The sequence below is a fragment of the Anopheles cruzii genome, chromosome 3, assembly GCF_943734635.1.
Source record: "Anopheles cruzii chromosome 3, idAnoCruzAS_RS32_06, whole genome shotgun sequence".
NCBI lineage: Eukaryota > Metazoa > Arthropoda > Insecta > Diptera > Culicidae > Anopheles > Anopheles cruzii.
Window position 1 is genome coordinate 86,131,410 of NC_069145.1, and position 26,964 is coordinate 86,158,373.

The 26,964-nt window shown below is 51.4% G+C and overlaps 5 protein-coding genes across 12 annotated transcripts; 2 read left to right on the forward strand and 3 right to left on the reverse strand.

The window, feature by feature from the left end:
* Positions 1–107: 107 nt before the first annotated feature.
* Positions 108–5,769, reverse strand: LOC128271222 (protein eyes shut). The gene is made up of 7 exons (XM_053008665.1): positions 5,738–5,769; positions 5,372–5,520; positions 3,420–5,292; positions 3,073–3,354; positions 2,482–2,999; positions 343–2,412; positions 108–262 (listed from the first exon to the last, which is right to left on the reverse strand). Exons 1-7 carry the CDS (start codon positions 5,767–5,769, stop codon positions 108–110), a joined length of 5,079 nt encoding a protein of 1,692 aa, XP_052864625.1.
* Positions 5,770–6,367: 598 nt separating this feature from the next.
* LOC128275246 (ras-related protein Rab-5B) lies at positions 6,368–11,621 on the forward strand. 7 transcript variants are annotated; one of them, XR_008269320.1, is made up of 7 exons: positions 6,398–6,537; positions 9,599–10,025; positions 10,095–10,215; positions 10,334–10,502; positions 10,892–11,005; positions 11,055–11,098; positions 11,159–11,621. XR_008269320.1 is itself a non-coding variant. In XM_053013684.1 (7 exons), exons 2-5 carry the CDS (start codon positions 9,772–9,774, stop codon positions 10,990–10,992), a joined length of 645 nt encoding a protein of 214 aa, XP_052869644.1. In that variant the 5' UTR covers positions 6,398–6,537; positions 9,599–9,771; the 3' UTR covers positions 10,993–11,005; positions 11,082–11,098; positions 11,159–11,621. The 7 variants fall into 7 exon arrangements, 6 of the variants coding, with proteins under 6 accessions (XP_052869640.1, XP_052869644.1, XP_052869643.1 ...); XM_053013684.1 differs by having other exon boundaries at positions 11,082–11,098; XM_053013680.1 differs by having other exon boundaries at positions 6,368–6,449; positions 11,082–11,621.
* A 1,761-nt stretch (positions 11,622–13,382) lies between these two features.
* LOC128271379 (striatin-interacting protein 1 homolog) lies at positions 13,383–20,136 on the reverse strand. The gene is made up of 9 exons (XM_053008871.1): positions 19,994–20,136; positions 19,155–19,277; positions 18,801–19,084; positions 18,555–18,730; positions 18,317–18,481; positions 18,106–18,248; positions 14,933–15,376; positions 14,621–14,865; positions 13,383–14,543 (listed from the first exon to the last, which is right to left on the reverse strand). The coding sequence occupies exons 1-9, from the start codon at positions 20,051–20,053 to the stop codon at positions 13,475–13,477; spliced, it is 2,709 nt and encodes a 902-aa protein (XP_052864831.1). The 5' UTR covers positions 20,054–20,136; the 3' UTR covers positions 13,383–13,474.
* Positions 20,137–20,621: 485 nt separating this feature from the next.
* Positions 20,622–26,437, forward strand: LOC128275388 (excitatory amino acid transporter). Of its 2 annotated transcripts, none has more exons than XM_053013868.1 (5): positions 20,622–20,977; positions 22,285–22,476; positions 24,602–24,947; positions 25,007–25,897; positions 25,958–26,437. In XM_053013868.1, exons 1-5 carry the CDS (start codon positions 20,851–20,853, stop codon positions 26,190–26,192), a joined length of 1,791 nt encoding a protein of 596 aa, XP_052869828.1. In that variant the 5' UTR covers positions 20,622–20,850; the 3' UTR covers positions 26,193–26,437. The 2 variants fall into 2 exon arrangements, with proteins under 2 accessions (XP_052869828.1, XP_052869829.1); XM_053013869.1 differs by having other exon boundaries at positions 20,622–20,950.
* LOC128275389 (cytosol aminopeptidase-like) lies at positions 22,540–24,380 on the reverse strand. Its single transcript, XM_053013870.1, has 4 exons — positions 24,282–24,380; positions 24,089–24,207; positions 22,884–23,995; positions 22,540–22,814 (listed from the first exon to the last, which is right to left on the reverse strand). Exons 1-4 carry the CDS (start codon positions 24,378–24,380, stop codon positions 22,540–22,542), a joined length of 1,605 nt encoding a protein of 534 aa, XP_052869830.1.
* Positions 26,438–26,964: the final 527 nt, after the last annotated feature.

The window sequence follows — 26,964 nt, forward strand, 5'->3', positions numbered from 1 at the left end:
GGCAAAACGCATCTCGTGGGTCTATTTTCTAAATCGTTCTATGTATGTAGCCTTGTGTCGGGCTTCATGATATGTTTGTCCAGTTTCGGTGATCGAGTCACTAGTAATTATAGTACACACTGTTGAATATTGGCTCCTTCGTAAGCGATCTGGTTGAGCTCGTCGTACTGGTTTCCCAAAAGTATGTGTTGAATGCAACCGCTAAACGATCTGGAGAATGCCCCGTTCGTTCGGTTGTAAACATTTTCTTCGGGAAAGCCTCCTGGAGGAAAAAATGGTCGAAAAGTAAGATCGCGATTAGGAACAAGGACTCGAGAGCGTGCGACGGTGCTCGCCACCTACCCAGATAGATGGCTTCCTCCGCCGGAATTTGCTGATCGTGGAGTTGGCTTGGGCTCATGAGAAGCTTCATGCCCCCGGTAAGCTGGTACCCGTTGATCGATACGTGCATAAAACCGTCTTTCGTCTCCAGTAAAACCTGGTGCCAATCACCGTCGGCCACGAACGCTCGCCACGACGTGATGTTGGGTTCCGTTGCTTCACCGTCCGCCAGTAGGTTACTCACGGCGACAATGAACCCATTGCGAATGCCAATGCCAAAGTATCCGCCCGACGCGTCGGTGCTCCACAAAAGCACGCCATCGTCGAGGGTGGAAATGTTGAAGGACAAATGTAGCTCCAGCGCCGATCGCCCCCCCGTCGTGCCACTGTCGTAGTTCCGTTTATCCTTCATTTTAATCTTTTGCGACGGTATCAGAATGTAGCTGCGATCGTTGAACCCGAGCGACGAGTACTTGGTCGTGGCCGTGTCGCAGTAGTGGCCGGTCCACCCGACCCGGCAGTTGCACCGTCCGCTCGGTAAACATTCGCCGTTGTTGTGACACGACACTATCTCGCAGGACTCAAGCACTTCGCAGTTTTCTCCCTTCGAGTACTCGGGACACTTGCAGCGCGGCTGGGAATGTTCGTCGAGCCAGCACAGACCACCGTGCGCACAAATGTCCCCTCCACAGGGTGTCCCGTCGCAGTCGTTAATGTTACGAGCGGCCACGATCGAACTAGCGTTCAGCGTCACGCGCGACCCGTTCAGATTGACGTTGCGAATGCAACCACGAAATGGCACCGGATACCCCGAAATGGCATCCATCGGCAGCTCCGAAAGATCCGGCAACCCGCCGAGGTACAGCTCCGACGTGAGGCTGATGTACTCTTCGCGCACGGAACCAACGATCGACGAGCTCTTGCCCTCGACCCAGAGCGTCATCCGCTTGCCGTATTTGACGAACCGAATTACGTGCCACTCCCCGGTCGCCAGTACGTGATTGCTGCGCACGACCGTCGTCTGCAAGCGAGTAGTAGACACGCGATACTCTACCACGCCACCCTGCAGGCTCAGACTGATGAAACCCAGGGCGTTTGCATTGGAATCGAACGTACGGATAAACATCAGCAGCCCTTTCTCGGACAGAGGGCGCACCTGCAGCTCGATCGTTATCTGCCGCAGCTTCAGCTGGCGGTAGTTTTGCGATCGCGGTTGCAGCGCATGCCCGTACGTTTCGGTGTCGTTCGGCGCCGGGAACACTCGAAGCACGTCGTTAATTTTGTCCAGCTCGCGGATCGATTTGAGCAGAATCGAATGATTGTGGGGAATAATGTGCGAATGTTGTACGATCTTTTCGTAGCGCGGCACTTCGTTTTCACGGTATGCGTCGGAAGCTAGCCGATCAGTGTCAGCACCGTTCGGTGGCCAGCGCAACGATAGGAACGATCTCCTGCCGGAGAAGGAAACATCGCTCAGCTGCTTAACGTGCGCGTCGCAGCGCTTGCCAACCTTTCCGAACGGACAGTCACACTCGTACCCGGAGACGTGCGGAAAGCAGCGCGCATCGGCATCGCACTTGTGGAGACTTTCGTCGCACGGGTTCGCCTTTTGCGAGCACAGAATTCCGTTCCAATCCTCCTGGCAGATGCAGGTGAACGTGGAACCGTGCTGCAGGCATGCACCACCGTTCTGGCACGCATGCCGGTGACACTCTTTAGTACCGCACTGGCCCACACTACGGCCTCGCATGCCCCCGATGTGCTGCAGCGGTATGTGGACCGGGCCTGCGATAAGCCGAATGTCAAACAGGCAACCCTGGAACCCGGAGTGGAGCGGCAGGTCGTGTGGAAGGCTAGAAAAGTTGACTCCCTCGTGGCCACCAATGTACAACTGTGGGGCCACATTCAGTTTGTGACTGCTGCCGGGCGCGTTGCCCGAAATGTTGACCTTCCCATCGATCGACAGCCACGCGGTGCGACCACTGCGCCCCACGTGGATGGTGGTGGGGCGTGTTTGCTGCACCTGGATCGGTTGCTGGGTGAAAATTCGACGCGGCCCACTGCCCAAGTTCCAGGTGACCAGTATGAAACCTACGAAGCATAACCCGTCGTGACGTGAATCGAAGGCAAACTGCGGAGAGCTGCGGAGAACGCCCTTACCTTGAATGTAGCTAACGGAGAAATGATCACCCAGTTCGTGATGATCTCCCGGCTGTCCGATGAAGGCCAGCAGCGAAATCTGTGACGCTGTGGTCGGAATGATTTTGAAGCTAAACTCAAACCGATCCTCCAGTGGGAACGCGATCGGATACGTAACGTACGACGAAATGCCCTTGATGCTGCCGAAAAACGACGGTTGCAGAATGTCCAGATCGTGCTCGCACAGATGACCGTGTTTGCCGTACGGACACAGGCAGAGGTATCCACTTTCCGGAAAGGTGACACAAGTTCCGCCATACTGACACGGATTGTTGTCGCAAATCGATCGTTCACACGTTTTGCCCATGTACCCGAAGGAGCACTTGCAGCTCCACGTTCCACGTGCCGCGCTCGGGTAGCCGACGGCGAACCGCTCGTCGACCGCTTGATCTTCCACACAGATCGCCCCGTTTCGGCACGGGCTCGACAGGCAGGCCAGTGAAGTACATTCGTAAATTTTATACGCATCCTCCGCGTTGCTAAAAAAGCGAGAAAACAGTTGTTGCAATTAAAGGCGTTCTGTGGTGCTGAAAGTACTGTCCCGTGTCTTACTGAAAAACGGCCACCGGTTTTTCATTTAGTTCCAGCCCGTACACACATCCGGTGAATCCGTGGTACCGGGAGATGTTCTGACTGAGCGTGTACATCGTTTTGATGGGCCGCCCGCCGAGATGGAGCCAGCTCTGGCGTATGGATGCCAGTGCAGCTGTTCGCTGGTCGACCGAACCGGAAGCCACACTGGCAAGCCACGTTGGTTGCTCTCCGCTCATCGCCAGGGTTTCGTTTACGTGCAGCGACGCGTTGCAGTGGCTGAGTCGTTCGTTAAAGTGAAGTCTGCCAAACACAAAACCGAACAGATTAATTTAATATTAGGCGCACCGCGGTCGGGGCTCACTTACTGCACTTTAACGTTGAGCTCGAACCCATTGTTGACTGTGCCATCGATTTCGCTCAGCAGCATCGTCTGCAGGCCGCACGAGAACTGAAACTGTAGCAAGCCTTTCTGCAGGAACAGTGCCACGTAGTGGTTCCCTTCGTCACCTTCGGCCGTAGCCAGCAGGATTAATCCCTCGCGGGACGTTAGTTTTGCCTTGAAGCGTACCGTCATTGTTGTCAACTGTTGAGCCAGTGCACCGCCGGCCGCGGCCGCGTCCGTCACTGTCTCGTTCCGTCGGTAGATGATGTGGCGGAGGAAGGAATCTCTCGAGAAGGCGGCATTTTGAATGCTCACCGGAACGTTACAGAACTGCCCAGCGTACCGAAAATCGCAGTGACAGCGGACACCATTGGCGGTCATAGCACAGGTACCTCCATTCGCACAAACCGCGTCGCTACACTCATGGATGACCACTTCCGGCGTTCTTGGTGTCGTTGCGGGTGCCGCGGCGGCGGAAGTGGAGAGAGATGAAAACGTGGAAGATTCTTCGCCGGGCTCGGTGTCGGTGCTGGGACGAGTGCCACCACCACCATCAACAGCAGCACCGGTTACCTGATCTTTACCCTCAATTGCCTTGGTGGTAGGAGTTTCAGTGAAGAAGGAACTCAGTTCCGGTGCAATAGTGGAAGGTGTAAGCCCTGGCAAACCGCCTGTCGGGTGTTCCTGAGTTGCGGAGGTAGTATGTGATTCCTGGAAGATACCAGATGTGGTTCCATCTCGATCGAAACCCACCGTTGTGTCCAGGGGGGCAGAAGGTTTTGTGCTACCCTCTTCCGGGTGCGTCGAATAATCAGCTGTCCCGATGAAAGCCGGTCGGTCCGTTGCGGGGATGATCGTTACAACTCCGGCAGTAGTCTGATCTACTGGTCGAATGCCTGGCCCAGTGACGCCAGTGGAACCATCTTCCTCGGTATACGGGGTGATCGGAGTAGGCGTTGTCGATCCGCGACTGTCTGATCCGTCTACCGACGCAGGCGTGGATTCTATTGGCGATTCGGAACGTTCTTCAAATGAGCCCATCGTGCTGGTTTGTGGCGCATATTCCGGAGACAGATTCATGGTGGTGCCTTCGAACCAGCTTGAACCAGTCTCGTCGGTCTCCGTGTTCGGTTCCGACGATGAGATGCTTGTAAAGTAATCGATCGGTTCCGGAGTAAATGTCATGTTTTGCTCGGGCATTGTGTAGTTGCAGTCCATCATCTCCAGCTGGCCATCGGTGTCCTGCAGCATGAGACATTCACAGTTTTCCCCCGTAAAGCTTGGGGCGCAGGTGCAAAAGTACTCGTCGACCCCGTCCAAACACGTGCCCCCGTTTACGCATCGTGGCTCCACGCCCAGTTGACACTCGTCGTACTGCATTTCGCACCGCTCACCGTGGTAATCCGGAACGCAGTAACACGTGGGGTGATCCTCTTCCATCAAGCAGAGCGCTTGGTTGGCACACGGTGAATCTGAGCAAAGCATGATCTCCGCCTCACAGTTGGCGCCACTGTAGCCCATCGGACAAGCACACACGTACGACGCGAACTTATCGATGCAGATCGCTCCGTTCTGGCACGGGGAGGACGCACATTCGTTGATCTCCTCATTGCACAGGCGGCCCTCGTACCCTTCGGTGCAGCGACAGTAGAACTCAAGCCCGGGACCTTCACTGCACGAGCCCCCATTGTGGCACCGGTCGCCCGTATCGCAGACGGCAATGTCGGATTCGCAAAAATCGCCCTCGTAGCCCATGGCGCACGTACAGTAGAACGCATTATCCTTATCGTGACACTGGCCACCGTTTTGGCATGGGTTTGATTGGCATTCGTTGTAGTTTTCCTCACAATTCCACCCTAGAACGATGCAAACGTACGGTCACGGCAGTGGTGAAATGTGTAAACGCGCGCGTGGACAATCGAGAACACGGATTACCTAGGAACCCATCGGGACACGTGCAGTTGTATGAGGCCACTCCGTCGATGCATGCGCCACCATTGAGACACGGATTGGACCAACACTCGTCCCAGTTCGTCTGACAGTGGACGCCCGTGTACCCGTCGATACAGTAGCAAGAGTAGGTGCTACGGACAGAAAGCGAGAGCAGGTTAGAGGCCGCCTTTGAAGAACTCCATCGAAAACTCCTGTCTCCATGGGAGACGCGACAAATTTGTGTTCCATTAACGTGTTTGCTGACAAACAAACGCATCGGGCAACAGTATTTAAGAACCTCCGCCTCCCCGACCGTATTCCGGACAACGGAACCGTTTCAATGAACGCCGTGTAATAGTAATATAGGACGCATCGGCATGGTGATACGCAAACTTTGCCATGCTCCTGCGGTTTAGCGTGGCGTAGAGTGGCGAGATGTAAATTATGCTATTAACTTTTTTTTTACGAATTCCTAATATCGATTATACAGACAAGCTGGCTCCTGCACCAGCGAACCGGTGGTGAAAGGTGTCGAATCCGCTTCCGCTAGCCACATTCCGGACTGAAGGGTACACGGGTACCTGCATATTTCATTACATCAAGAAATAATGAACGTACACGAAATGTTAGCGTGAATAATAATATTGTTATCCAAAAGGGCTAAGACAACGTTGGTAAAGTCAATTCTTGAATATTTAACATGAACAGTTGCTGCCATTTTCTAACGAACGGAAACGACGGAACGGAAAACGCACAATAGCACGAAAACGCACGAAATAATTATTATTTGGTTCGAACGTTGAGTTAAGTTCGTTAGTTAATCCGAACCAGAACCGAACGAGTAAACTGCTACTGCGCGCTTTTCCATTTTCTCTAAGGATACTCGATGTGCGTTCGTCGTCGTTGTTCGTCATTCAGTTTCTAATCAATCCGCTAGGTGCGCTGGTGCTAGCGGATCTTTCTGACGTTTCGGATCTGATCTGAGTCACCGTCGTTCGTTGTCGCTTTCGTCGCGAGAGTGTGTGAACTCAGTCGTCATAATTTTCTTCCTCGGTGCAAATTAGTGTCGTGACAACGGAAGGTGCGTTTCGGTATTTATTGGAATCCTTGCCCAGGCTTTCGCATATCTTCCACTTCATATCCGGTTGCGAAACGCAGCACAGGTGCAGGTGTGGTTTCATATTGATCGTGTGTGGTGTGGCTGTTCCGTTTTCGGGACGGCTTCGACGCTAGTGCGTGTTCCGTGTTTAATAGATTGTGTTTGCCGTTGGTTGTGTCTGTACGTGTGCTTACGTGTCCGTGCGTCTCTGGAAGTTTTACTCATCATCCCGCCCCGACCATTACACACCGATGGTGCCGTAATGAAGCGAGATTTTTCTAGGCCTGCTGTGTGTGTACTGTGCGCTGGAGGCGATTGGCATTTTGTACACTGCCAACGATTTGGCCATTGGCGCTGTGCAATGTGTTGCGAGACGGAGTCATCAGGGGCTGCGCTGACATGCCAAATGAATGGGAAGATTGGTCGCACTACGTCGTCGCCGTTCAGGAGCAGTTTAAAGCAACAAAGCACGCATCCGATGCCCTTCGATGTGGGCCTGTCCCCGTGCTCCGTTCGGGGTGCGGCAATGCATTTTAGTGGGAAGGACAAGAAATCTGCTGGTGATAAAAACTCTCCAGAGAGTGCGCGCGAGAGAGATAAAGAGAGAGGGAGAGCGAGACACCATGACAGAGAGAACGTGAGCGAGTGAGAAGGAACAGGAAAGGAGAAAGAAAGAAAATAGAGAGAAGGCAGCGGCAGAAAGGCGAGATCCTTCCGTTTGCCAGGCCGCCTGTGCGTAGAGCTTGTACCACAGTATAGGTGACGCATTGGCTACGGAACGCACAAATTAGTAGCAACAGAGTTAATGATGATCACGATGACGACGATGACGGAGACAGAGCAATGAACGAAAGAGATGACAAAAACCCTTACTCAGCAGGTTTGCTGAGAAAAACACATAAAACGGGTGATTTCCGCATTCCATCGGTCATCAGGCGCGAGCATTAACGGGGAATTTGGAAGGCATTTTGTGCAAACAAAAATTGGATTGCCCGCAGCCAGTGTGTCTCGTCGTGTGCAATAAGTGTTTTGTTACCCATTGCACTGGCTGCTGATCATCCACTTTGCCTACTTGACACACAAGCACACAACTACAGCACTGGCGCCAACACCTTGTGCACAGCACTCATATCAATGCAGGCTGCGCTTCGGATCGATATGCACACGAGCTCTCCTAGCATATGCATCACAGTAACCATCACACGGTCGGCCGTGCATTGTTTGCCATTTTTGCTGGAATGTGCCGTGCCGTATTCTCATCGGAAACGAACCGAGAAAGCGGTTTTTACCGTCCAGTTGTCCAACGTAATATCCCAAAAGCCTAGACAGAGATAAGCAATGATAAGAGGGACATGTAAGTCTGTTGTCAGGACGTGCGGATGGAGTTGTAAACTAACTTATTCAGCAGAGCACGTACGTTAGTTGCTACGCAATACGTCGCTGGAGCATCGCGGAGATGGCTCTGTGCAAAGGTCTTTTAAGGCTAGCATATTAAACGGAAAAGCAGTACGAGTGAAGTGATCAATGTGATGGAAAAGCACCGTTGATTTATCGCAATCTCGGTCAAAGTTGGAGTCAAGTGATCATGTTTTTGAACCGTCGTATGCGTCGCACACATATGGTATCATGTGGATGTGTGTGTTAGTGACCGACAGAAAAAAGAGAGATAGAGAGAGAGCTAGAGAGCAGTACACCCAGAGCATAGAAATTGGCCCTCGCGACGACGACGATGAATGAACGGAACGCGCGACTGACGAATGTCAATCCAAAATGGCAAACGAAAAAAATACGAACGAAAGCACAAAGCGCACGGCAAAAGCAGAAGAAAAGGAAAATTGTAACAGTCGGACGGAACGGAGCGGAAGAGTATGCAATGAGATTATGAGTGCGGAGTCACCACTTTAGTCGGTCCTTTATTAAATTATCGACTGGAAATGTGTGCACACAGATTCTCTCCCGTTCCGCCGCGGTCTGGCGGGTGTTCGTAGTGGCATCCCGTTGTGTTGCTTCCACGGCGGTGTGTGCGGTGACGCGCGCGGTAGTAATATCTTCGCAATCGGTTGCTCTTTGTTAGTGTCCGTGACACACACGGCGGTGTTCGGCCGAAGTGAGTTAGTCATTTAAAGTCTCTCACTATCAACGTAGCCTTGAAAAAAGGTCTTTAAAGAAAGTTCAGCGCGGCCATCAATAAATAAAACTCTGTTCCCGGAACTACACATCCTCGGACCTACATAACCGGACACAGTTGAGTGCGAAATCCCTGACCCGTGAGTCGTGCGGAAAAGAAATTAGAATGACTTGTTGAACTCCTGGGCCTGGGATAATGTGTGAACGACAGTGAAAATCGCGAAAGTTCGTCTGCAACACGCCCCTTCAGGATCGTGGAAGCGGCGGGGCCACAGCCTACTAGCTCTCTCCTGTTTGCTACCACCAGCGATAATAGCGCACGCAAACAGCACAGTGAATTTGTTCTGATAAACTGAATTTGACCACCTCCGCGCAGTAACAACCGGGTGTTGTTTTCATGGTGGGCGTTTTGTGAATTCCCCGCCCCGCGGGGGCCTTTGTGTTGGGCCTTTTTGCATTTCCGTTGGGCGCTCTCAACGGAGACAATAAGAGCACCCGTTTTACGCGGTTTCAACCATTGCCGCCATTGCGAGCGTTTCTTCTTAAAGCAGGCCATGGCGGTGGCACAGTTGTGCTGTGTTGGAACGAACGTAAATATTGATTGTAAACACAAGCGCCTTTGTGTGCGTACCAGGGTTAACCCTCTCGCGAAGGTGGTTCAAAGTTTGCGAAAGTGGCCACTGGACGGTCTAGTTGCGGCAGAGGCCAGACTCGAAACCGTAGGTTAAGGTCTGAGTGTGTGCTAATACTGACACGCTGTGGATATTTATCGATGCACTAACAAGGGTCATCGTAGCAACCACCGATACACGAACGGCAAATAAAGATGTTGCGTGAATCACAAATTTTCGCCGCTTCATTGCTGATTCATTCTACTGCTCCGGCAGCATCGCGGTGTGCTGCGATGTAGAACATCTGGGCGCATGCTATCCTTGAACCCAGGGGTAATCCACAGTCGTATGTTGCTCATCTTTCCAATTGTCTCTTTGTTCCCATTCCATTAGAATTAGCGTTACACGTCGCGCGTAGTGAGAACACAGCGAACCGTAGGATAAATTGGTCCTACTCGGTGTAAAAGCAGATAGAGTGTGTCCTCCCGTTCGCATCCCGTAAGAAGACATCCGCCCGTAACTACCGGAAGGAAGGATCAAAGCATCTGACAACAAAAAAACACCGGATGGCTTCGAGTCCGAGAGCTGGCGGTGCTGCACAGCGACCTAACGGTGCCACGCAGAACAAAATATGCCAGTTCAAGCTAGTGCTACTGGGCGAGTCGGCGGTCGGCAAATCATCGCTAGTGTTACGGTTCGTTAAGGGACAGTTTCACGAGTATCAGGAAAGTACGATCGGTGCCGCCTTCCTGACACAAACCCTGTGTATCGATGATACGACAGTGAAGTTTGAAATTTGGGACACCGCCGGTCAAGAACGGTAAGTAGTGTTACGACGGCGCAACCTCTCGGACCCCCTGGCTTATGTTCCTTCCCCACACACACACAGGTACCACAGCTTGGCACCGATGTACTACCGAGGTGCTCAGGCGGCAATCGTGGTGTACGATATTCAAAACAGTGATAGCTACGCACGGGCCAAAACGTGGGTCAAGGAGCTTCAAAGACAGGTAACTATACTGCCTTCACGCGGGGATCGTTCACCCGGCGATAACCTTGGTGCAACGCTCACTGTGATCGCTCCTACTAGTCGCATTGGCTAATCTGACATCTGCGCACTCTCTCCAGGCATCGCCGAATATTGTGATTGCATTAGCTGGCAACAAAGCCGATTTGGCAAATAGTCGCGTCGTGGACTATGAAGAAGCCAAGCAGTACGCGGACGACAATGGGCTACTGTTTATGGAAACATCCGCCAAGACGGCCGTGAACGTGAATGATATATTCCTTGCAATAGGTGAGTGGGGTAGAATGCACATCCCAGCAACCGCCCGGCAGCAACGAAGCAAGCGGTGACCGCTGTTACTTTAAGCTAAAGGAGAAAGTTCAAGGCCACCGTTGATAAAAGGGATTTGTGACCATACCGGTGGGACCGGTTGCCGTGTCCTGTTTGCACATGCGGCTTAGAAATAGCGTTCCAGCGCGCACACGTCACACGTGTTTTGTATACGTCATTGCTGCACACGCTTGTGCCAGTGAGGGGCTTCACTTAATGCACGTCTCACTATCGGTCAGGTTTTAAAAACTAATCTTATTTGGACCACCGTCTGCCTGTCCACCACTCCGCTGCTGCCTTTGAATGTTTGGTGGTTTGATTTATTTGCCGTGTTGTGGTTTTGTTTTCAGCTAAAAAGTTACCCAAGAACGAGGGCGCCGGACCGCAGCAAAACATAAGACCAACGCAAAACGAAACCAGCCGACAGAACAGTGGCTGCTGCACCAAGTGATGTTATTCCGCAGGTGAGAACCGGCGGCAGCGCTCCGACCTAGGTTTCATGCCCACTAAAAGGAGGTCCCGTTTTCTTTCCCGTTGTAGCTAATGGACCCTTGAATGTAAGTGACGACTACTGCATGAATTGTAAAATGCTAATAATTATCGTTATAACGCTGGAGTCGGCGCTTGTCGGACGGATAATGATGGAGATGGTGCGGCAACCGAATATGATGATGCTGGTGGTAAACTCCGGGGAGGAGAAATTATTAGCGAGTAAGCGAGATTCCAACCTAGTTATGGCATTACACCCGGAAACAGTAACACATTATAATGGTTAAACAACACGAAAGTAAAGCAAATCCCTATAAAACAAAAATAAATTTGTAGAAAAGAAACAACCGAAACATAAAAACCAACATCATCTCTGCATATTGGGATTGGAGAGTGAAAGTGAGCGAGAGCGAGAGAGAAAGAGAAAAAGAAAGAGATAAAGAGAGAGAAAACAAAAGAAACAATAGACATAGTATAATATGCTGCTGCGCGTAATGAACAAAAACAAGAGAGTTAATCCGGTCCGGTAGTCAATCCGTCGGTTGAGAGACAACAGCAGAAACGGAGCTACTAGCGGAAACTTGCTCCCCCCCCCGGGTTGGGAGCGGGTTGGTTTTTCTGTTTTGTTTTGCGGAGAACGGCTGTGTCTCAACACAATCCGAGCGCGGGGCGAAAACGCGAACGAATGAATGAATGATCAAAGTTTAGCTTAATTGGGTTTAGAAGTCGTGGGGATTTTTATTATTTTTCAGTCTGTACGTCGATAAATGATAATAATATTAAAACATGGAAAAATATGAATATCAACCTACTACACACACTCACACAGACAGACACAAACACTGCGCTCCAACTACTAGCAATCAACTCTCGCTCCAAGCAAAAAAAGGAACCGAAAAACACACTCTCAAAGGCGCTCTCCAAAGGCTTTTCTTCTTGCGTTCGCGTGGGAAGAAAGGGGACACGATCGCCGCAAACACACGCGCTTGCGCGTGCCACAATGGAGCACACGCGCACCTTAAGAAGGCCGAAACCTTTTTAGGCGGCATTTTGTCGGGACAAAGTCGTTTGTTTCATACGCAGAAGGGCGGGGACGACAAATTGGACGAATGCATTTGGTGGTGTGTTGTGTTTGTTGTGATAATTTTTGTGCAATTTTCTTATGCGATCACGTTAGAAACGCGCATCACGTGTGCCTTCATCATCTCACCGCCTGCTGCGGCTGCTGCTGCTGCTACTGCTGCTGCTGCTAGTTGCATGACAGCGCGCGCACGTGATCCTGTTGTGCTCCTGGGCAGGCGCCGCATGCTGTGTGTTTGTTTGGCGTACGTGATCGTGGCAAGTTCATTTTCGGGTTTTTGCTTTAAGGGATTGTCATATAATAGGTATACAATTGGATATCCTTATCGCAAGTAATATGTATGGAACCATCAATAGTTTGTATGCAATATCACAAGAGTAACAAAACACTGTAAAGCGAAATTTTGAAAGAGAAAGAGAGAGAAAGAGAGCCAGAGAGTTGATAGAAGGGGAAGAATATACGAATAAAATAGTTTATAGCAGCCGACTAGTGTTGTGTATGTTCTCATTTTTCACTGCATTCGCTGCTTTATCGATACAAAATAGGCACCCGACAACCGATCGGCTAGTGAGCAGATGATGATGATGGTGTCATGAACGCTGTGGCTGCTGGCTGGCCAAATCAGAGGGCTTCACCCGGGGGGGTTTATGTTACTTTATCTTTCCAATGGTTGGCCACACTTACACTAACAAAGAACGAAGAACCGAACCTCCAAAAATGGAGCCGAACAAAGAGAGGCTGAACACGAGAGCACGCCCGAAAAGAATTGGTAACATTAAGAGTTTCTGTTGTTAATGATGGACCTGGGGACAAAAAGCAAAGTTAGAGCGCGCATAATCACAGGAACAGGAGCAAGAGCTAAGGGACGGTTGTAAGGTGAAAAGTTTTCAAAAACGTGTATCGTAGAGTTGGTTATTTCAGTTTTGGAACTTGCGCAGGGAGCAGGGAGAGGCCGGCCACAACTGCACCATTTGAAGGTCCGTTTTTTGGGTGGTCGAGCATTTGCTGTGAATGGAACAGAATCTTCGAAGAAGAAAGCCTCACATCACACCGACACGCGCACCTCTCCACAACTCCACACAGAAAACAGCTACACCGCGCGCGATGTCCGCGGTCAGGGGCCGATGATCGTGTCGGTCCACCGCCGGGCGACACACGCCATTTCGATCGTTGGAAGTCAATAAACAGTGAAAGAACATTCCGAGCGCTGTTCCGAGGTGTTTACAATCAACAAAACGATACAACAAACCAACGGCGCGTGGTAAGGATTAACAGGATGCATTCTTTATTGTGGCCTATGGTGTTCCACACACGCTTACGTTCACTCGGGACCGGCACCGGCACCGGCTCTCTCTCTCGCTCTTTAAAATTCCTCCACCGTGAGCAGCGCGTCCCAGTCGATGTTGTTGTTGTACACTTCCTGCTGTAGCCAGAGTTCATAGTTTTGCTTAAACTCTTCGCTCAGCTCAATTTCCTCCGCCTTCCGGGCCAGCCCACCGTAACAGGCGTTGCCACGCTCGCCGCCCATGCCACCGAGTCCTCCACCAGGGAGTCCACCGTTTGTAGAGAGTCCGGCACCGCCACCACCAACGCCACCACCGCCGGCACCATTCAGCCCACCGTCTCCACCGGCACCGATGGCCCCACCAGGCCCACCGGCCGTACCGATGCTGCCGATGCCGTCGATCGGATCGTCATAGTCGAGACCCTCGATCCCGGCCAGGATGCCGTTGTGTGCCTGCAGGTAGCGCCGGTTGTTGAACCGATCGACGCCACTCTTGAGGGCGCACTCTTCCGCCTGAAAGTCCCACGGGCGCGCATCCAGATCGTTCCCGAACGCCCAGTCGTCGTTCAGCCGGTGCCGTACCTTCGCGTAGATGGCGCTGATCGTTTTCATGTTCGATTTGCGCCACTGGCGGCCCAGGTACTTGGTTTGCATCTTCAGCAGCTTCAGCACGTACAGCTGCATGAGCGCGTGGCGCACCTTGAGCGTGCGCTTCAGTATCGGGGCCGACTTGAACACGACCAGCATCATGATGCGCGAGTGCTTCCACTTGGTCAGCTTGTTGAGAATGCGCAGCAGGTTGATGCAGGAGAACACGTTGCGCCACGAGTACGGGGCCGAGTCGCCGATGATCATCGTTTCCGACGTCAGCTCGGGCTGCTCGCCGATCACGCACGCCGGAAAGTCCATGATCGGGATGACGTTCTTCGAGCCGACGTAGCCCATGATGTCCTGGTTGAAGAACTTGAGCACCAGCGGGATGCAGTTGGCAAACACCAGGTGCTGCGACATGAACTCGAACTGGTAGATGTGGTTGATTTTGAAGTGCTTCAAATACAGCAACAGAATGGCGGACACCGCTTTGACGGTGATCTCCTTGTGGCGGCTCACATCGATGCCCAGCTTGGTCGACTGCGTCACGGTCATGCTGGGGAAAGGGAGGGTGACCGATTAAAGCGAGCGTCCTCCTGATGGCGGTGCGGCGCAAAGCCACTGGCCACTTACGGCATGTCTTCCGGCAGCACGTCCGCCATGATGTTGATGCTTTCGGTCTTCGCCTTCGACGTCGGGGCGGCCGCCAGCAGGATCTTAAGTAGCGAAATCATGTACTGCGACAGATTCGGTAGCATCGCCTGGTAGAGGATTTCGGTCGGCGTTAGCGTAATTTCCCCCTCCGACGTGGACATCGGATTGCGGTTGATGTCTTCCTCCTGCCGAATCTGCACGTCCGCCAGGCTCACGTACATGTGCTGTCGAGAAGCGGGAACTTGGTCATTAGTACCTGGCCTGGCAACGACCACACCGCAAAAGGCTTACCTTTTTCAGTGTCTTAAATCCTTCCTGTATCGGTTGCGGCAACCCGGCCAGTGTCTCGTGGTCATCCTTGAGCGAGTAGCCGATGAACTTGATGCGTGAGTTGTTGAGAAAAATGTCGATATCTTTACGCCGGATCTTCGGGGCCCACGGCAACCGGTTCGAGACTTCCTGCGGTGGTTCCTCCTCGGCGGGTGCGATTGCCGGCTGGGGTGGAGACTGTTCACCATCGCCTTTCTGCTCACCGTCCACCGTGGTGCCGCCGTCTTCGGGCGCCGTGGCCGCCCCTGCGCCCCCTGACGCCGCGCCGTCCGCCGAGGCACCGTTGATCGGATCTTCGTACTTCCCCCAGAAATCGGTAAGATCTACCTCGTTCTCCGTGTTGGACGTTTCCATCTCCAGCCCGAGCTGTTCCTGTTCGTCCAGTGAACTTTGTTTGATCAGGCTCTGTGCGTGCGACGACGACGATCGAGGAACGAGGTTTACGGAAGGAAGAGCCAAGAAACAACGATTAGATTTCCCGGTGGTCCCGTTTTGGTTCCGTTTCTGTTTCCCTATGTACACATGTACCAATTATGGGGTGTGTTTCGGTTTTGGGGGATGATGTACGAGATTGATACGATTAATGAAGCGGATTGCAACGGATGTCTGTGTGTGTGTGTGTCTGCGAACGTACGATGGGATGCCAGTGCGGTGATAGTGAATTAATGGGGTAAGCGTAAACATACACGTAAAATCGGTAACACATACGCACATACTCAAAATGTAGTTTAGAAACAATAAAGGACACTTACGAAAGGGTCACAAGGATATTTGATGAATTTTGAAATGTTTCATTTGCAACCGAGTTGGCGTTGACGAGATTCAATGAAATGTGTCAACACTTCTAAAGTAACAATATGAGTAATTATAAATCTCGGGCCCAACACGTGGACGGTGCTAGTCTTTTTGCATTCACCGCTTTTTTTGTTAAAGCTATTAACATTTCGTGACATTCTACTCATAAGTTTGTGAGTTACTGTGCTAAGAGTGACAATACTTTAGATAATTTTGATTTAGTTTAGTTTTACACTGCTTCTTGCTGGGCAAAAAACCGCTCAAACAAAGTATTGGCTTGAAAAGCGTTATAAGAACTCTGCTCCGTCATAAACAACAATAAAAAGATGGTTAACTGAATTCTCAAACGTAGTTAGATTCCGGTGATGCAGATGCATTGAATTGAACTTCGAATGGCCGTATTCGCCAGAGTTGGCGAACTACGCGACTACTGACTGTTCGCAGACCTAAAAAATGTTCTATCGGTATGAAATTTCGTTCGAATGAAGACGTTAACGCTGAACCTGAGTTTCACGTTCCGTTCTCGTTCCAATCGTTCCACAAAAGTAGTATTCAAATGTTTGAGCGGCACTGGAAATCATTCCATGTGTGGCTTTTGGTGGAGATTATGTTGAAGCCAATTTTGGACCCAAAAAATGCGTTTTGTTACTTAGGCCAGGGACTTTTCAGCCTTATCTAGTGTTGGGTGATACCTAGCGACCTACGAACACACACGAATTAATCAGTGCGATATCCAAGCATTTAACATTCTCTTTACACTTCTTAATCGCACTTAGCAACCCTTCTGTCGTGTGCTCGTGGGTTGCTAGATGAAAAATGACGCCCGCCCCGCATGACAGTTGCTCTACAATGGTTCCTGCTTGACACAACCGAGAAAAAAGCGATGCAGTGATTCGGGTTCGGGAAATGTTTGTCGTCTGTCTTCAAAGGCGTTGTTCGGCGTATGAATTTGATCCTTAATTCGAGAGTAAACTTCGAGAATAAAGAAAATGGAAATAACATTGAGAGCTATAAAAGATTAAAAAGAGCAATAAGGCACATTTCGAAGGCTGACCAAAGGTGAGCCCTTCAAGCCCTTCACACTATACTACAGAATCGTTGCATCCGCATTCGCTCTATTGTTTAAGCAAAACAGCACAATTTCTACACATTTCCTACGCGCGCCAAGCACTAATGATGAAGTGAACAGCGCGACGCTCTCATCACTCCACAGTATTTAATCATGTATGCAGATGATGTATGCAAACTAACAGATACGTGGCACGAACGATCATCTAATTGGAGGAGAAGATCATCTAGAAGGAAAAAACGCAACTCGCTAATACAACAAACAAAGAAGGGTGGGCAAAGCGAATAACGGGCACAAAACATCACAAACTATTGCTCCCTCTAAAACCGGGTGGATGATGCCTCTGTGTGTTAGGATGTTTTGGTGTGTTTGGGTGTGTGAAATTCTCTAGATGTTAGTGTTTCGTTACTAATATCTCGACGATCATATATTGCGGCCAAGTGGTAGCAATCGCTCTCCTTGAGTTTGTTGTGGAAAAGAGAAAGATACAAATACGGAATGGAGTAGAGTAAGAGGTACAGAAGAGAACGTAAGATGTGAGGCTCTCTAATCCCAAGCCCGGAACGGGCCACCATAGAGGTCGATGGCAAAGTGTGACTGTTCGATCACATCGGGCGTCGCGGGAATGATCCCTACAATCGTTGTTGCGTGGTATGACATAAATCGTTAAACAATATAACCGGGCAAGATGATGAAAGCCAATATATACGCGGCAGTCAGCACAGCCTTCGAGCGGGGTGTAAGAGTGGCAAGAAGACACGAGTCCTTCATGAACATAACGCGTAGCCGAAAAGAGAAGAACCAGCCGAAAGTACAGAGGCAAAAGTTGGAGCGAACTGAAAAAAAAGCTCAAGAAATGGGAGCTGTGTGATGAAAAAAGATTTCATTTAGAAAGCGTCAAACAGTTTTTGGCGACAGTCTAGAGAAGAAGAAGGTCGAAGGATTTAGCGTAGAGTTTCGCTCAGAGTTTTCAGTCAGAGGAGTACTAGATTGCTTAGAAATTGTCGCAGCAAAAGACGAAAATTGTGTGAGAGGCAGAGAAAGAGAGAAACGGTGAAGAGACAGAGAGAGAGAGAGAGCTTTAAGAGAAGAACTGTTAGTAGAGTAGTGTGGCAACAGTAGTAGTAGTAGTAAAAAGATAGTAGTAAAAGAGTAGTAAAAGAAATAAAATAGAAAAACTTGGAGCCAGAGGAAATGGAAGAAGAATAAATCAGGATGAGACTCAAGAAAGCTTCACTACCTCTTGCGATTGACTAGGGTTCGTACATACTCTTCGGGATGGCCTGCCGCGCTTGTCTTGCCTCTCTTCGATCGCCACTGCAGTGATCGGTGGCGAACTGGCTCGCATCACTTTCGATATCTCGAGCGTGTCTTCGCGGTTCTGCGAGAGGCCTGCCGCGATACGGTACTTATCTGAAACGATGCAGAGTGGGTCCACGTTAACCACTAACCGGCACGGTCGATCCCGTTTTCGCGTTCACCTTTAAGTTCCTTTAGCGTATCCATGCCTCCGAGTGACACGAGAGATATTTTCCACAGTAAGAGTAATACTTTTTTCATTGGAAAATGCGGTGCCATACCGGTGCAGAACTGGGTGACCATCCCGAGTAGCTTCACGGACAGTAGCTCGTCTCCGATAGGGTACGCTACAATGGGGCGGACGAGATGGTGGTGAATACTTGGTGCTTGTGCGGTCCTGACCAGCACTCCCTGACTTACTGATTTCGGTGACGAACGTTGACACCATCCGGGCGTACTCTTGGCTTTTGCTTTCCTTCTCCGACCGCATCACCTCGGTGATGATGTACAGTACGGACAGGATGACACGCAAATCGACCGAATCGGCAAGCGAGACGGCAATCTTACGCATCGCAATGTTAGCCGTGGATGAGTTGCTAAAAGGACGGTGAGGTCAACGAATGATTAACGGTCAAAAGTGGACTCGCGCCACAACGCGCCACTTACTCAATTTCCAGGTTCAGCAGCTCAACGAACGCACCAAACACACCGGACCGGTACAGCAGCATCACGTTTTTGCGTGCCCATGCCTGTTGCTCCTGGTCGGACTGTACCTCGGCCCAACAGCCCTGCGCCAGGTACAGGATGCAACGGGCCGCTTTCATGCGCATATTCTTTTTGCACATATCGAGCTGATCGAGTAGCTTAAGTACGATCCCGTTCTGATCGGCATCCGTTAGCTTCTGCCAGCAGGGTGGCAGCTTGTACAGCTCCATCTGATCTTCAAATGCCTGTCACGTGAAGGAAGGGCGGGGAGCGGGGTAAGACCAAGGTCGCGCGATCATCGCGTGCGCCACTCACCTTAACATTGTGCTGAAACTCCGCCTGCTCGGTGTAGCTGTACAGTTCGGCGATCTCGTTGGTGTGGCTGTCCGCATCTGCGTAAACAAAATCTAGATCGGGAAATTCTAATGCACTGCTGCCCTGCAAGAAGAAACGATGCACCGTGGTGATGCGCAGAACGATGAGGGCATGAATAGCGAACAGATGAACGGCGAATTAGAAACGTGGGATGCGCGATGGGGACACAAATTTTCTGGACAATGTAACCAATGGCACGGCACGATACTCGGGGGTCGGGGAAATGGACAAATGGTAATGATGATTGATTTGGCGAAAGAATTAAAATTAAAGAGCAAGCCCGAACAGGTTCCCCGGGAGCGCTGCGATCCAGTTCGCCGTGCCGCCTACCGATGGACGGGAGCTAGAGATTCTTATATGGAAGGTTTGGTAAGAAAAACTGCTTCGCTCAGGGGAGCTCACTGAATCCGGAGTGCGTCGCCTTACGTCTGGATAATTGAAAATTGTGTGTTTGTGTGTGTTTGTTGCGGGTCACTTACATCGAACTATGGAACACACACAGTATATGGAAACGGGGGAACGGGAGGTAGTAGAGCATTATTTATCATCCGACAGGTTGGTTCTCGGGTTGCGGAGAGGTACGATACCCGATTCTCTTCTACGCCTTCGCCAGTTCAGTATGCGACAGAGGAACGAAAAACGGTCGACATTCTGGACGACTGTCCCGAAATCGGTCGTTTTTCGAGGGGGGAAACAGAGCGCCAGCGGAAAAGAGAATCGATCGATCGACGGGCATTACGGTCGGAGGGGAATCGGAGAGTGTCCGTCGGAACACTTACGTCAAGCATTTCATTTTCGTTGAAATTATAGATCGCCAACATGTCGCCGGAACCTTCCATTGCGAGTGCACGACGGACGGATGGCGGATGGAAAACTGTGTACACTCCTTCACATTACTTTGCACCAGAAATGATAGTTTTTCCTTTGCATCCTTTGCTGTCTATACAAAATTTTCCTGCTTTCTTTGCGATTCGTGTTTTGACAGCTCGTCAGAGTAAACGTCACAGCGCTGGCTGCGTGCGTGCAATTGAGCAACACACTTTGGTCTACAGAAACTCGCGAAGTAGCTCAATTTTTTTTAATACACAAAGTTCAAGATGACCAGTGATAACAAATTTCGATAAAGCTCACAACCGTTGTGCGAAATGCAATGTTTGTGGGTGGGTTCGTCAAAAATAGCACTTACCTGCCGTAACCTGCCCAGAGCGGGACGAATGAACGAACTGCGATTCGTTGCCTATCGATAGGTATTAATAGAGTACACGTTTTACACTTTCGCCCTGCAATCGGCATTCCGCCGCTATTCGTATTCGCTTTGCGCTCCCCCCACGTGTCGCGTGTTTTACAGCGCTGTGGGGCCGAAGCGCGAGGCAAACGTCCTTTTGCTGCGCGACCAGTGTCGCGCAGGGACGTTCCCCGTGTCCGAGCGGTTCAATCCGTCTTTGCCTTCGAACCGCGTCGGACGTGTACAAGCTCAACGATCCCAAGCCCAAGTCAGTCGTAGTGCCCGTGCCGCGAACCGTGTCCACGAAGTGGTGTTACACCCGGGGCCTGTAATGGCAAAAGGTTGCACGCTGCTGCCGTCGTGTGTCGTCGTACTGCTGCTCCCTAAAAGGATTAGAACCAGTTACAGTGGATGCCGCGACTGGCACAGTTGTTGTACGGCCGTAAACAACGGAATCGTAACACTCTGATTCTTCGCGAACGAATCGGAAGCGGAACGGTTAAGCTCGGCGGTGCGTGTTACGTGCACAGCTCGGCAGGTGAAGTCTGGAACCCCTGGAACCGTACTAAAAAAAACCTACAGTTAAACGGTTTAGTCTTGACGGATTGGGTTTGCAACATTGCGACAACCTTATGGGCTCCAATGGAGGCGCATGGTGTCGGGTGAAAAGTAGTGCAAACTTAGCAGTGAAATATATTAAGAGAGACTTTGTTCAAACTAATTCGTTAATGCTGCCCATTCTTGCATCTTATATTTTTTTCTTCTGTGGAATGTTTAATCGTTTTCGTTTCTGCTAGCCTAGGCCAGCTTTTTGACCTTAGCGCCAGTTTTCAAGCACCATAAAGAATGAGCCCACCCTGACATTGTTCCGTTTTTCCTGTTCAAACAAATTGCAATTCGAATTGTGCGCCTATCGCGCCGTCTCTTGCGGCCGTTTCATTCGCTCCTTTGCGGGTCGTTCGCCGGGTTTGTCCTTTAATACCGACCATCTATTTTAGAACTGAGCGACAGCGGCAGCAGATAGGCGCGATAATTAAGGGATCGATTGTATTGGTTCCCATGGAATAGCTAGTCAACAGTGGCGCTGGTTGGTGGCGTGGACCCAGAACACCGCGACAAGGCATGATTGATTCGTACTCGCGCTTTTAATGGAGTGCATTCTTCAAATAATTTCAATCGACGTGGAGTGCACTTGCACTTGGAGTCCGACTCCACGGAGGAGGAAGCAACGGGAATTGATCGACAAGAGAAAATCAATATGCAATGCCGGGAAATGCATCGCTCGGTCTCGGTTTCCTTCGTGCCAACGTGTTACTTTCAACGCTTCGCAATCGGCGAGCCGGGGCACCGGCACCGGCGTGTCAGCATAAGGCTGGGTGGTGGTGGGCAGGGCGCAATTTACATAAGCGCAATAAAAGAAATAAGTGAAGCGTCTCAATCTTGATTGTTGGCCTTCACTTCGTGTTGCCGTTGCCGGATGGGGGGCCATAGGATACGAAGCGCAGCCTCGCACGTTCGGCCACACGTCCGATATGTGACGGATACAAAGATCTGTAATGGCTCAATTGAGTTATTGCGCTGTGACTTTCATGCATCCATCCATCGTTCACCGTGCGTTCTGTGATTAGTTCAACCGGCCACGGCCACCGAGCCGCCCGATCCGCCACAGTAGGGTAAATTAAAGATATAAAAGATACCCCCAGCACTTCAATATTTTGCACGAACCCGTTCGTCAAGTGGACAGCGCGCATATGTGGTGCCTCCCGTAGGCAATTCCTGAAAGATTTCGGATCCGATTTCGGAGAACCAACGTTTTACAGTGGTGATGCTTTTGTGATCCGACAGCTGAACGGATGTGTTCCACCGGCGAGATGGCACAGAGTCAGCAGCACTTTCTGAAGCCGGAGCTTATGCTCAACCGGGACGACAGCATTCTGATGACGGACCGCGGCGATAAACGCAACTGGCGCCGGTTCCTGGCGGACAATAAACTTATCCTGGTTACTCTCAGTGGAGTGCTATTGGGCGTTATTATAGGTAAGTAAGAGTGTTTTATTCTATCATCACACCAATCAAGACAGAAAACGCCACTTCATTGGCTCAGTTTTGCTCCGCTTTCTTCACGAGCGCACTCTGGCTTTGTGGTTCCGGGCAGGCAAGTTGGTAGAGGAATTGAATGAGCGTACGGGTAGGCCGACCGGTCATGCGATCGTTCACGAGGTAAGGGATACCGGCGCCCTTCTTTAGCATCCCCACGCCAGTAATGTCCAAGTGCACCCAATCCACGCACGGAACGAATTCCTTGAGAAAGGCAGCACCCAAACAGGCGCTACCCTTGCCGCGTCCTGCATTGCTGATGTCGACATTGGAGTATTCTGTGCAAAGTAAAAAGAGTGATAGTGAAATGTGGTCCGCCGAGGTAGTCAGTCGAAACCGTTACGCACCCGTCACCTTCTGGGTGTAGTACTGCCAGAGCGGCATGCGCCAAACACGGTCACCGCTTATAGCGCCCGCTTTCTGCATCTGTGACCAGAGAAAGTCCGAGTTCGAGAACACCCCGCTGGCGGCCCCACCCAGGGCGTGAATGATTCCATCGGAAAGGGTCGCTACATCGACGATCATTTTCGGTTTAAAGGTCGTTTGGCCGTACACGAACGTGTCGGCCAGCATCAGCCGCCCGGCATTGTTCGTATCGTGAACGGCAACCGTTTTGCCGTTCATCGCCGTAATGACATCGCCCGGCTTGAACGCCATCCCGGAAGGCATATTCTCGCACAGCGGCACCAGACCGACCAAGTTGATCGGAAGCGACAGTGCGGCCGCCGCCCGGATCGTGGCCACGACGGCCGCCGCTCCGGCCATACTGGCCCGATACTGGGCCATATCTTCCGGATGCTTCAAACACAGGCCGCCACTGTTGAACGTGATCCCTTTGCCAGCCAGCATCACCGGACGACCCGCCTTCTCGTCACCGCAGTAGCTGATTTCGAGAAAAATCGGAGGCTCACAGGAGCTTCGCGCGACAGACAGAAAGCAGGCCATATTTTTCGCCTCTGCCCAGTCCTTGTTGCGCACCTCGATGTTGACCCCACACGGGCACAGGGCATCTACGGCGGCCTGGGCGAACGACGTCGGTGTAATCTGGTTGCCGGGTGCATCGGCCAGACTGCGGGCCAAGTTCTGGGCGTCGGCTTTGAACAGCCCGCGGGTCCAAGCGTCCACTTCGGCCGAATCGTACAGGTCCAGTTTCGGGATAGGCTTACGGTCTTTCTTTGCCCTGTTGGCCTGATAGCGCCAGGTCGCAAGACCACTACCCTCAGCGGCCTGCTCCGGATGTTCCATCGGATCGACAAAGATCTGGGTACAGCCGTCCTTCGCCAAAGCGCTCGCCCCAGTGCCTGCGGCAATACGCACGTTCTCGAATCCCTCATCGACCGCTTCCAGCTCGTTGTAGCCGGCCCCTTCGAGGCCCAGGCCGACGACGGCAACCGAACCGATTGCCGGGTCAAGGTTGTTAAATATTTTAACACTACCGAGCTTGCCCTTCAAATTGCATCTTTAGCATAGAACAAGCGAAAAGAAACCTTAGCAGGCTGTTGCAACGAAATGCCCCAACCCAGAACGGCGCTCCCATTGCACCGCAACTTACTCTTTGATGAGGCTCAACAGCTGTCCGTCGGTTTTGGCATCGAAGTGGATGGCCGTCGAAGAAAGGCGGGGCTCTTCCGTGTCGATTTCCTGCTCGTACAGTCCCAGCACAAGCCCCTTCTACGGATGGCGAATGACTTTGTGTTAGGTACCTGTTGGAAAATGGGCTCCGTCTCTGCTCCAACAGCACTTACCTCTGCTCGATTTTCTCCTATTTGGGACGAAAACCGGAGCGCCTGATTGAAAACTCCCACTCGCGCGTTTCGGAAGTGTCTTGCGAATAAGGACAACATGGCCTGAACGGGGGGAAAAATCACGATTTAACAACCAACTCCCAGAGTGCGTCTTGCCCGGTACAATTTTCCAACGCAATGGCACCTTTCTCTGCGCCCCAAGTCTACTACGATTGCTTTTAGCACGATGCATAGCCTACGGCGACAGAGAGCAGAGTGGAGCCGATTAAAGTCGCATTATCTATCTCGTTCTTTCTCTCTCTCTCTCAATTTCTCGACAGGATTCACGCTTCGACCGTTGGCTTTGTCCAACGATTCGGTAATGCTGATCGCGTATCCGGGCGAGCTGTTTATGCGCGTCTTGAAGCTGATGATTCTTCCACTGGTCATTGCCAGTCTAATTAGCGGATCTTCCAGTTTGAATGCAAAGCTAAACGGCAAAATAGCGCTCCGAACGTTCGTGTACTTTCTGGTTACATCGCTGCTGAACGCAATCCTGGGCACGGCGCTGGCACTGATGATTCACCCGGGAAATCCCAACCTGGAGCAGGTTGTCACCGGAGCCACTCACGTCACAGCCACAGCCAAGTCGGTCAGCCTGATGGACAGTATTCTCGATCTGGGACGGTAAGTGCGGAACGGCCGGGCAAAACGCAAACCATCCTGAACACCTATCCTTTCCACAGAAACATTTTTCCGGACAACATCTTCCAAGCGGCACTGCAGCAAGCCCACACGGTGTATGTTCCCAGCAAGGACGGCCCGTCGCTGGCATCGAACGAGAGCGACGCTCTCACGACAGCTGGTGCCCCGGTGATAGAGTGGCCGGAGCCGAAGGTGGAGTGGACCAGAATCGTGGAGTACCGTCCGGGGACCAACTCGCTCGGGATAGTGTTTTTCTGTCTCGTTTTCGGGACCCTGCTCGGGACGATCGGCAGCCGCGGCTACGTGGTGGTGCAGTTCTTTTCCGCCATCTTCGAGGTGATCATGAAGATGGTGACGGGCGTCATGTGGCTAACGCCCGTCGGCATTAGCAGTCTGATTGCGGGCAAAATCCTGAGCGTGAACGATATCGCGTTCGTGATGACGCAGCTGGCGTGGTTTATCTTCACGATCGCTCTCGGAGTGTTTCTCTATCAGTGGATCATCCTGCAAGCGATCTACTTTGTGTTTCTCCGCAAAAACCCGTTCAAGTTCTACCTGGGCCTGATCCAACCGATACTTACCGGCTTTGCGACGGCGTCCACAGCGGCCGCCCTGCCCCTGACGTTCCGCTGCATGAACGAGCGGCTAAAGATCGACTCGCGCATCACACGCTTCGTGCTGCCGATCGGGTGCAACATCAACATGGACGGGACGGCTCTCTTCATATCGGTTGCCTCGATCTTTGTGGCCCAGATGAGCAACATGGCGCTCAACGTGGGCCAGGTGGTGACGGTGATCCTAACGTCGACCGCTGCCTCCATGAGCTCGGCCAGCATTCCCTCGGCAGCCCTGGTGCTGCTGCTGATTGCACTGTCGGCGATCGACGCACCGATCAACAACGCCACGATCCTGTTTGCCGTCGATTGGTTCGTGTAAGTTCTCGTCGGGAATCGTGCCCGATCGTTCCATAACTGGTCTCTTTCCACCCGTAGCGATCGTATACGAACAACGAACAATTTGCTTGGCGACTGTTATGCCGCGGCGATCGTTGAGTATTTGTCCCGACACGAGTTGCAGAGGTCGGACATCGATGCGTACTACAAGGACGACGACGTGACGTCGGACGATGTGCAGTGCGAGCAAGGGCTGAATGGCAAACGGAAGTCATCGTTTCCCAATTCCGTCATCCTTAACGTAGAAGTCTCCACTCCCGTTTCCAACCCCTAGGCGGCGGCGGCTGAACACAGTTAAATAGTTTCTAACTGCACTTTGTGAGGTTACCAAACACCGGCATTGATTACTTTCGGATCGGGCATTCGAGGGCACTGTTTTCGTTGTAAAACATCGTTTATTTCGTTTAAAATAAGTCTGACCGACTCGTACTTTCAAACAAACAAGTGTTGCGTGTGTCTCCGATCGCTGCGTCACATATACACAGTTAGTTAAAACCTTCATTCTCTAAAATATGGCAGTTGCGCAGTGTTCTGTTGGAATGTCTTCTGTAATCGGGTTCAGTTCGGGCGAACGCGCCACCATTGATGTGGGGTTGTGTCTTGGTTGATGGATTTGGAATTGGAACTCCTGGAGTGGTAGTTCAGAGCGCAACGATGGCGAAATGATCATCTGTTTTATCTCTAACTCTTTCTCTCTGGCTCCGTCGTTTGGTCGGTCCGGCGGGAAGTATAATTTAAAAACCGGCAATTTGGGAACCCATTTTTCGCTAAGTAAATGCACGGGACTATCCTGGGGCGGCCGAGGCCTTAGAGTTGGCCGGGAGACGCGTTAAGATTGCTTAAAATAACGTGAATTACATAAAAACGGCGGATACAGCACTAATGCTGGCAGTCTTTTCTTGGTGCTCGTGACATTCTGCACGCCCACGTTCTCACTCGGTCCTCCTATCATTCACTATCTACTATTTCATTAGTGGATCTTACGCTCTATACGCCCAACCTAACTGACGCTGACACGCCGGACTGCCGGCGTGTTCCGCTTCAAG

Bases quoted from the DNA above. Each gene is read 5' to 3' on its own strand.
- LOC128271222 (XM_053008665.1), bottom strand. From the start codon at position 5,769: ATGGCAAAGTTTGCGTATCACCATGCCGATGC. The intron at 3,000-3,072 runs GTAAGACACGGG...TCGCTTTTTTAG, and splicing joins AAACCGGTGGCCGTTTTTCA to CAACGCGGAGGATGCGTATA. The intron at 2,413-2,481 runs GTAAGGGCGTTC...TATGCTTCGTAG, and splicing joins CTCCGTTAGCTACATTCAAG to GTTTCATACTGGTCACCTGG.
- LOC128275246 (XM_053013680.1), top strand. From the start codon at position 9,772: ATGGCTTCGAGTCCGAGAGCTGGCGGTGCTGCACAGCGACCTAACGGT. The intron at 10,216-10,333 runs GTAACTATACTG...CACTCTCTCCAG, and splicing joins TCAAGGAGCTTCAAAGACAG to GCATCGCCGAATATTGTGAT. The intron at 10,503-10,891 runs GTGAGTGGGGTA...TTTTGTTTTCAG, and splicing joins TGATATATTCCTTGCAATAG to CTAAAAAGTTACCCAAGAAC.
- LOC128271379 (XM_053008871.1), bottom strand. From the start codon at position 20,053: ATGGAAGGTTCCGGCGACATGTTGGCGATCTATAATTTCAACGAAAAT. The intron at 18,731-18,800 runs GTAAGTGGCGCG...CCGTCCTTTTAG, and splicing joins CTGCTGAACCTGGAAATTGA to CAACTCATCCACGGCTAACA. The intron at 14,544-14,620 runs GTAAGTGGCCAG...CCCTTTCCCCAG, and splicing joins GTGCTGCCGGAAGACATGCC to CATGACCGTGACGCAGTCGA.
- LOC128275389 (XM_053013870.1), bottom strand. From the start codon at position 24,380: ATGTTGTCCTTATTCGCAAGACACTTCCGAAACGCGCGAGTGGGAGTT. The intron at 24,208-24,281 runs GTAAGTGCTGTT...CGCCATCCGTAG, and splicing joins TAGGAGAAAATCGAGCAGAG to AAGGGGCTTGTGCTGGGACT. The intron at 22,815-22,883 runs GTGCGTAACGGT...TACTTTGCACAG, and splicing joins CTACACCCAGAAGGTGACGG to AATACTCCAATGTCGACATC.
- LOC128275388 (XM_053013868.1), top strand. From the start codon at position 20,851: ATGCCGCGACTGGCACAGTTGTTGTACGGCCGTAAACAACGGAATCGT. The intron at 22,477-24,601 runs GTAAGTAAGAGT...ATTTCTCGACAG, and splicing joins GCTATTGGGCGTTATTATAG to GATTCACGCTTCGACCGTTG. The intron at 25,898-25,957 runs GTAAGTTCTCGT...TTCCACCCGTAG, and splicing joins TTTGCCGTCGATTGGTTCGT to CGATCGTATACGAACAACGA.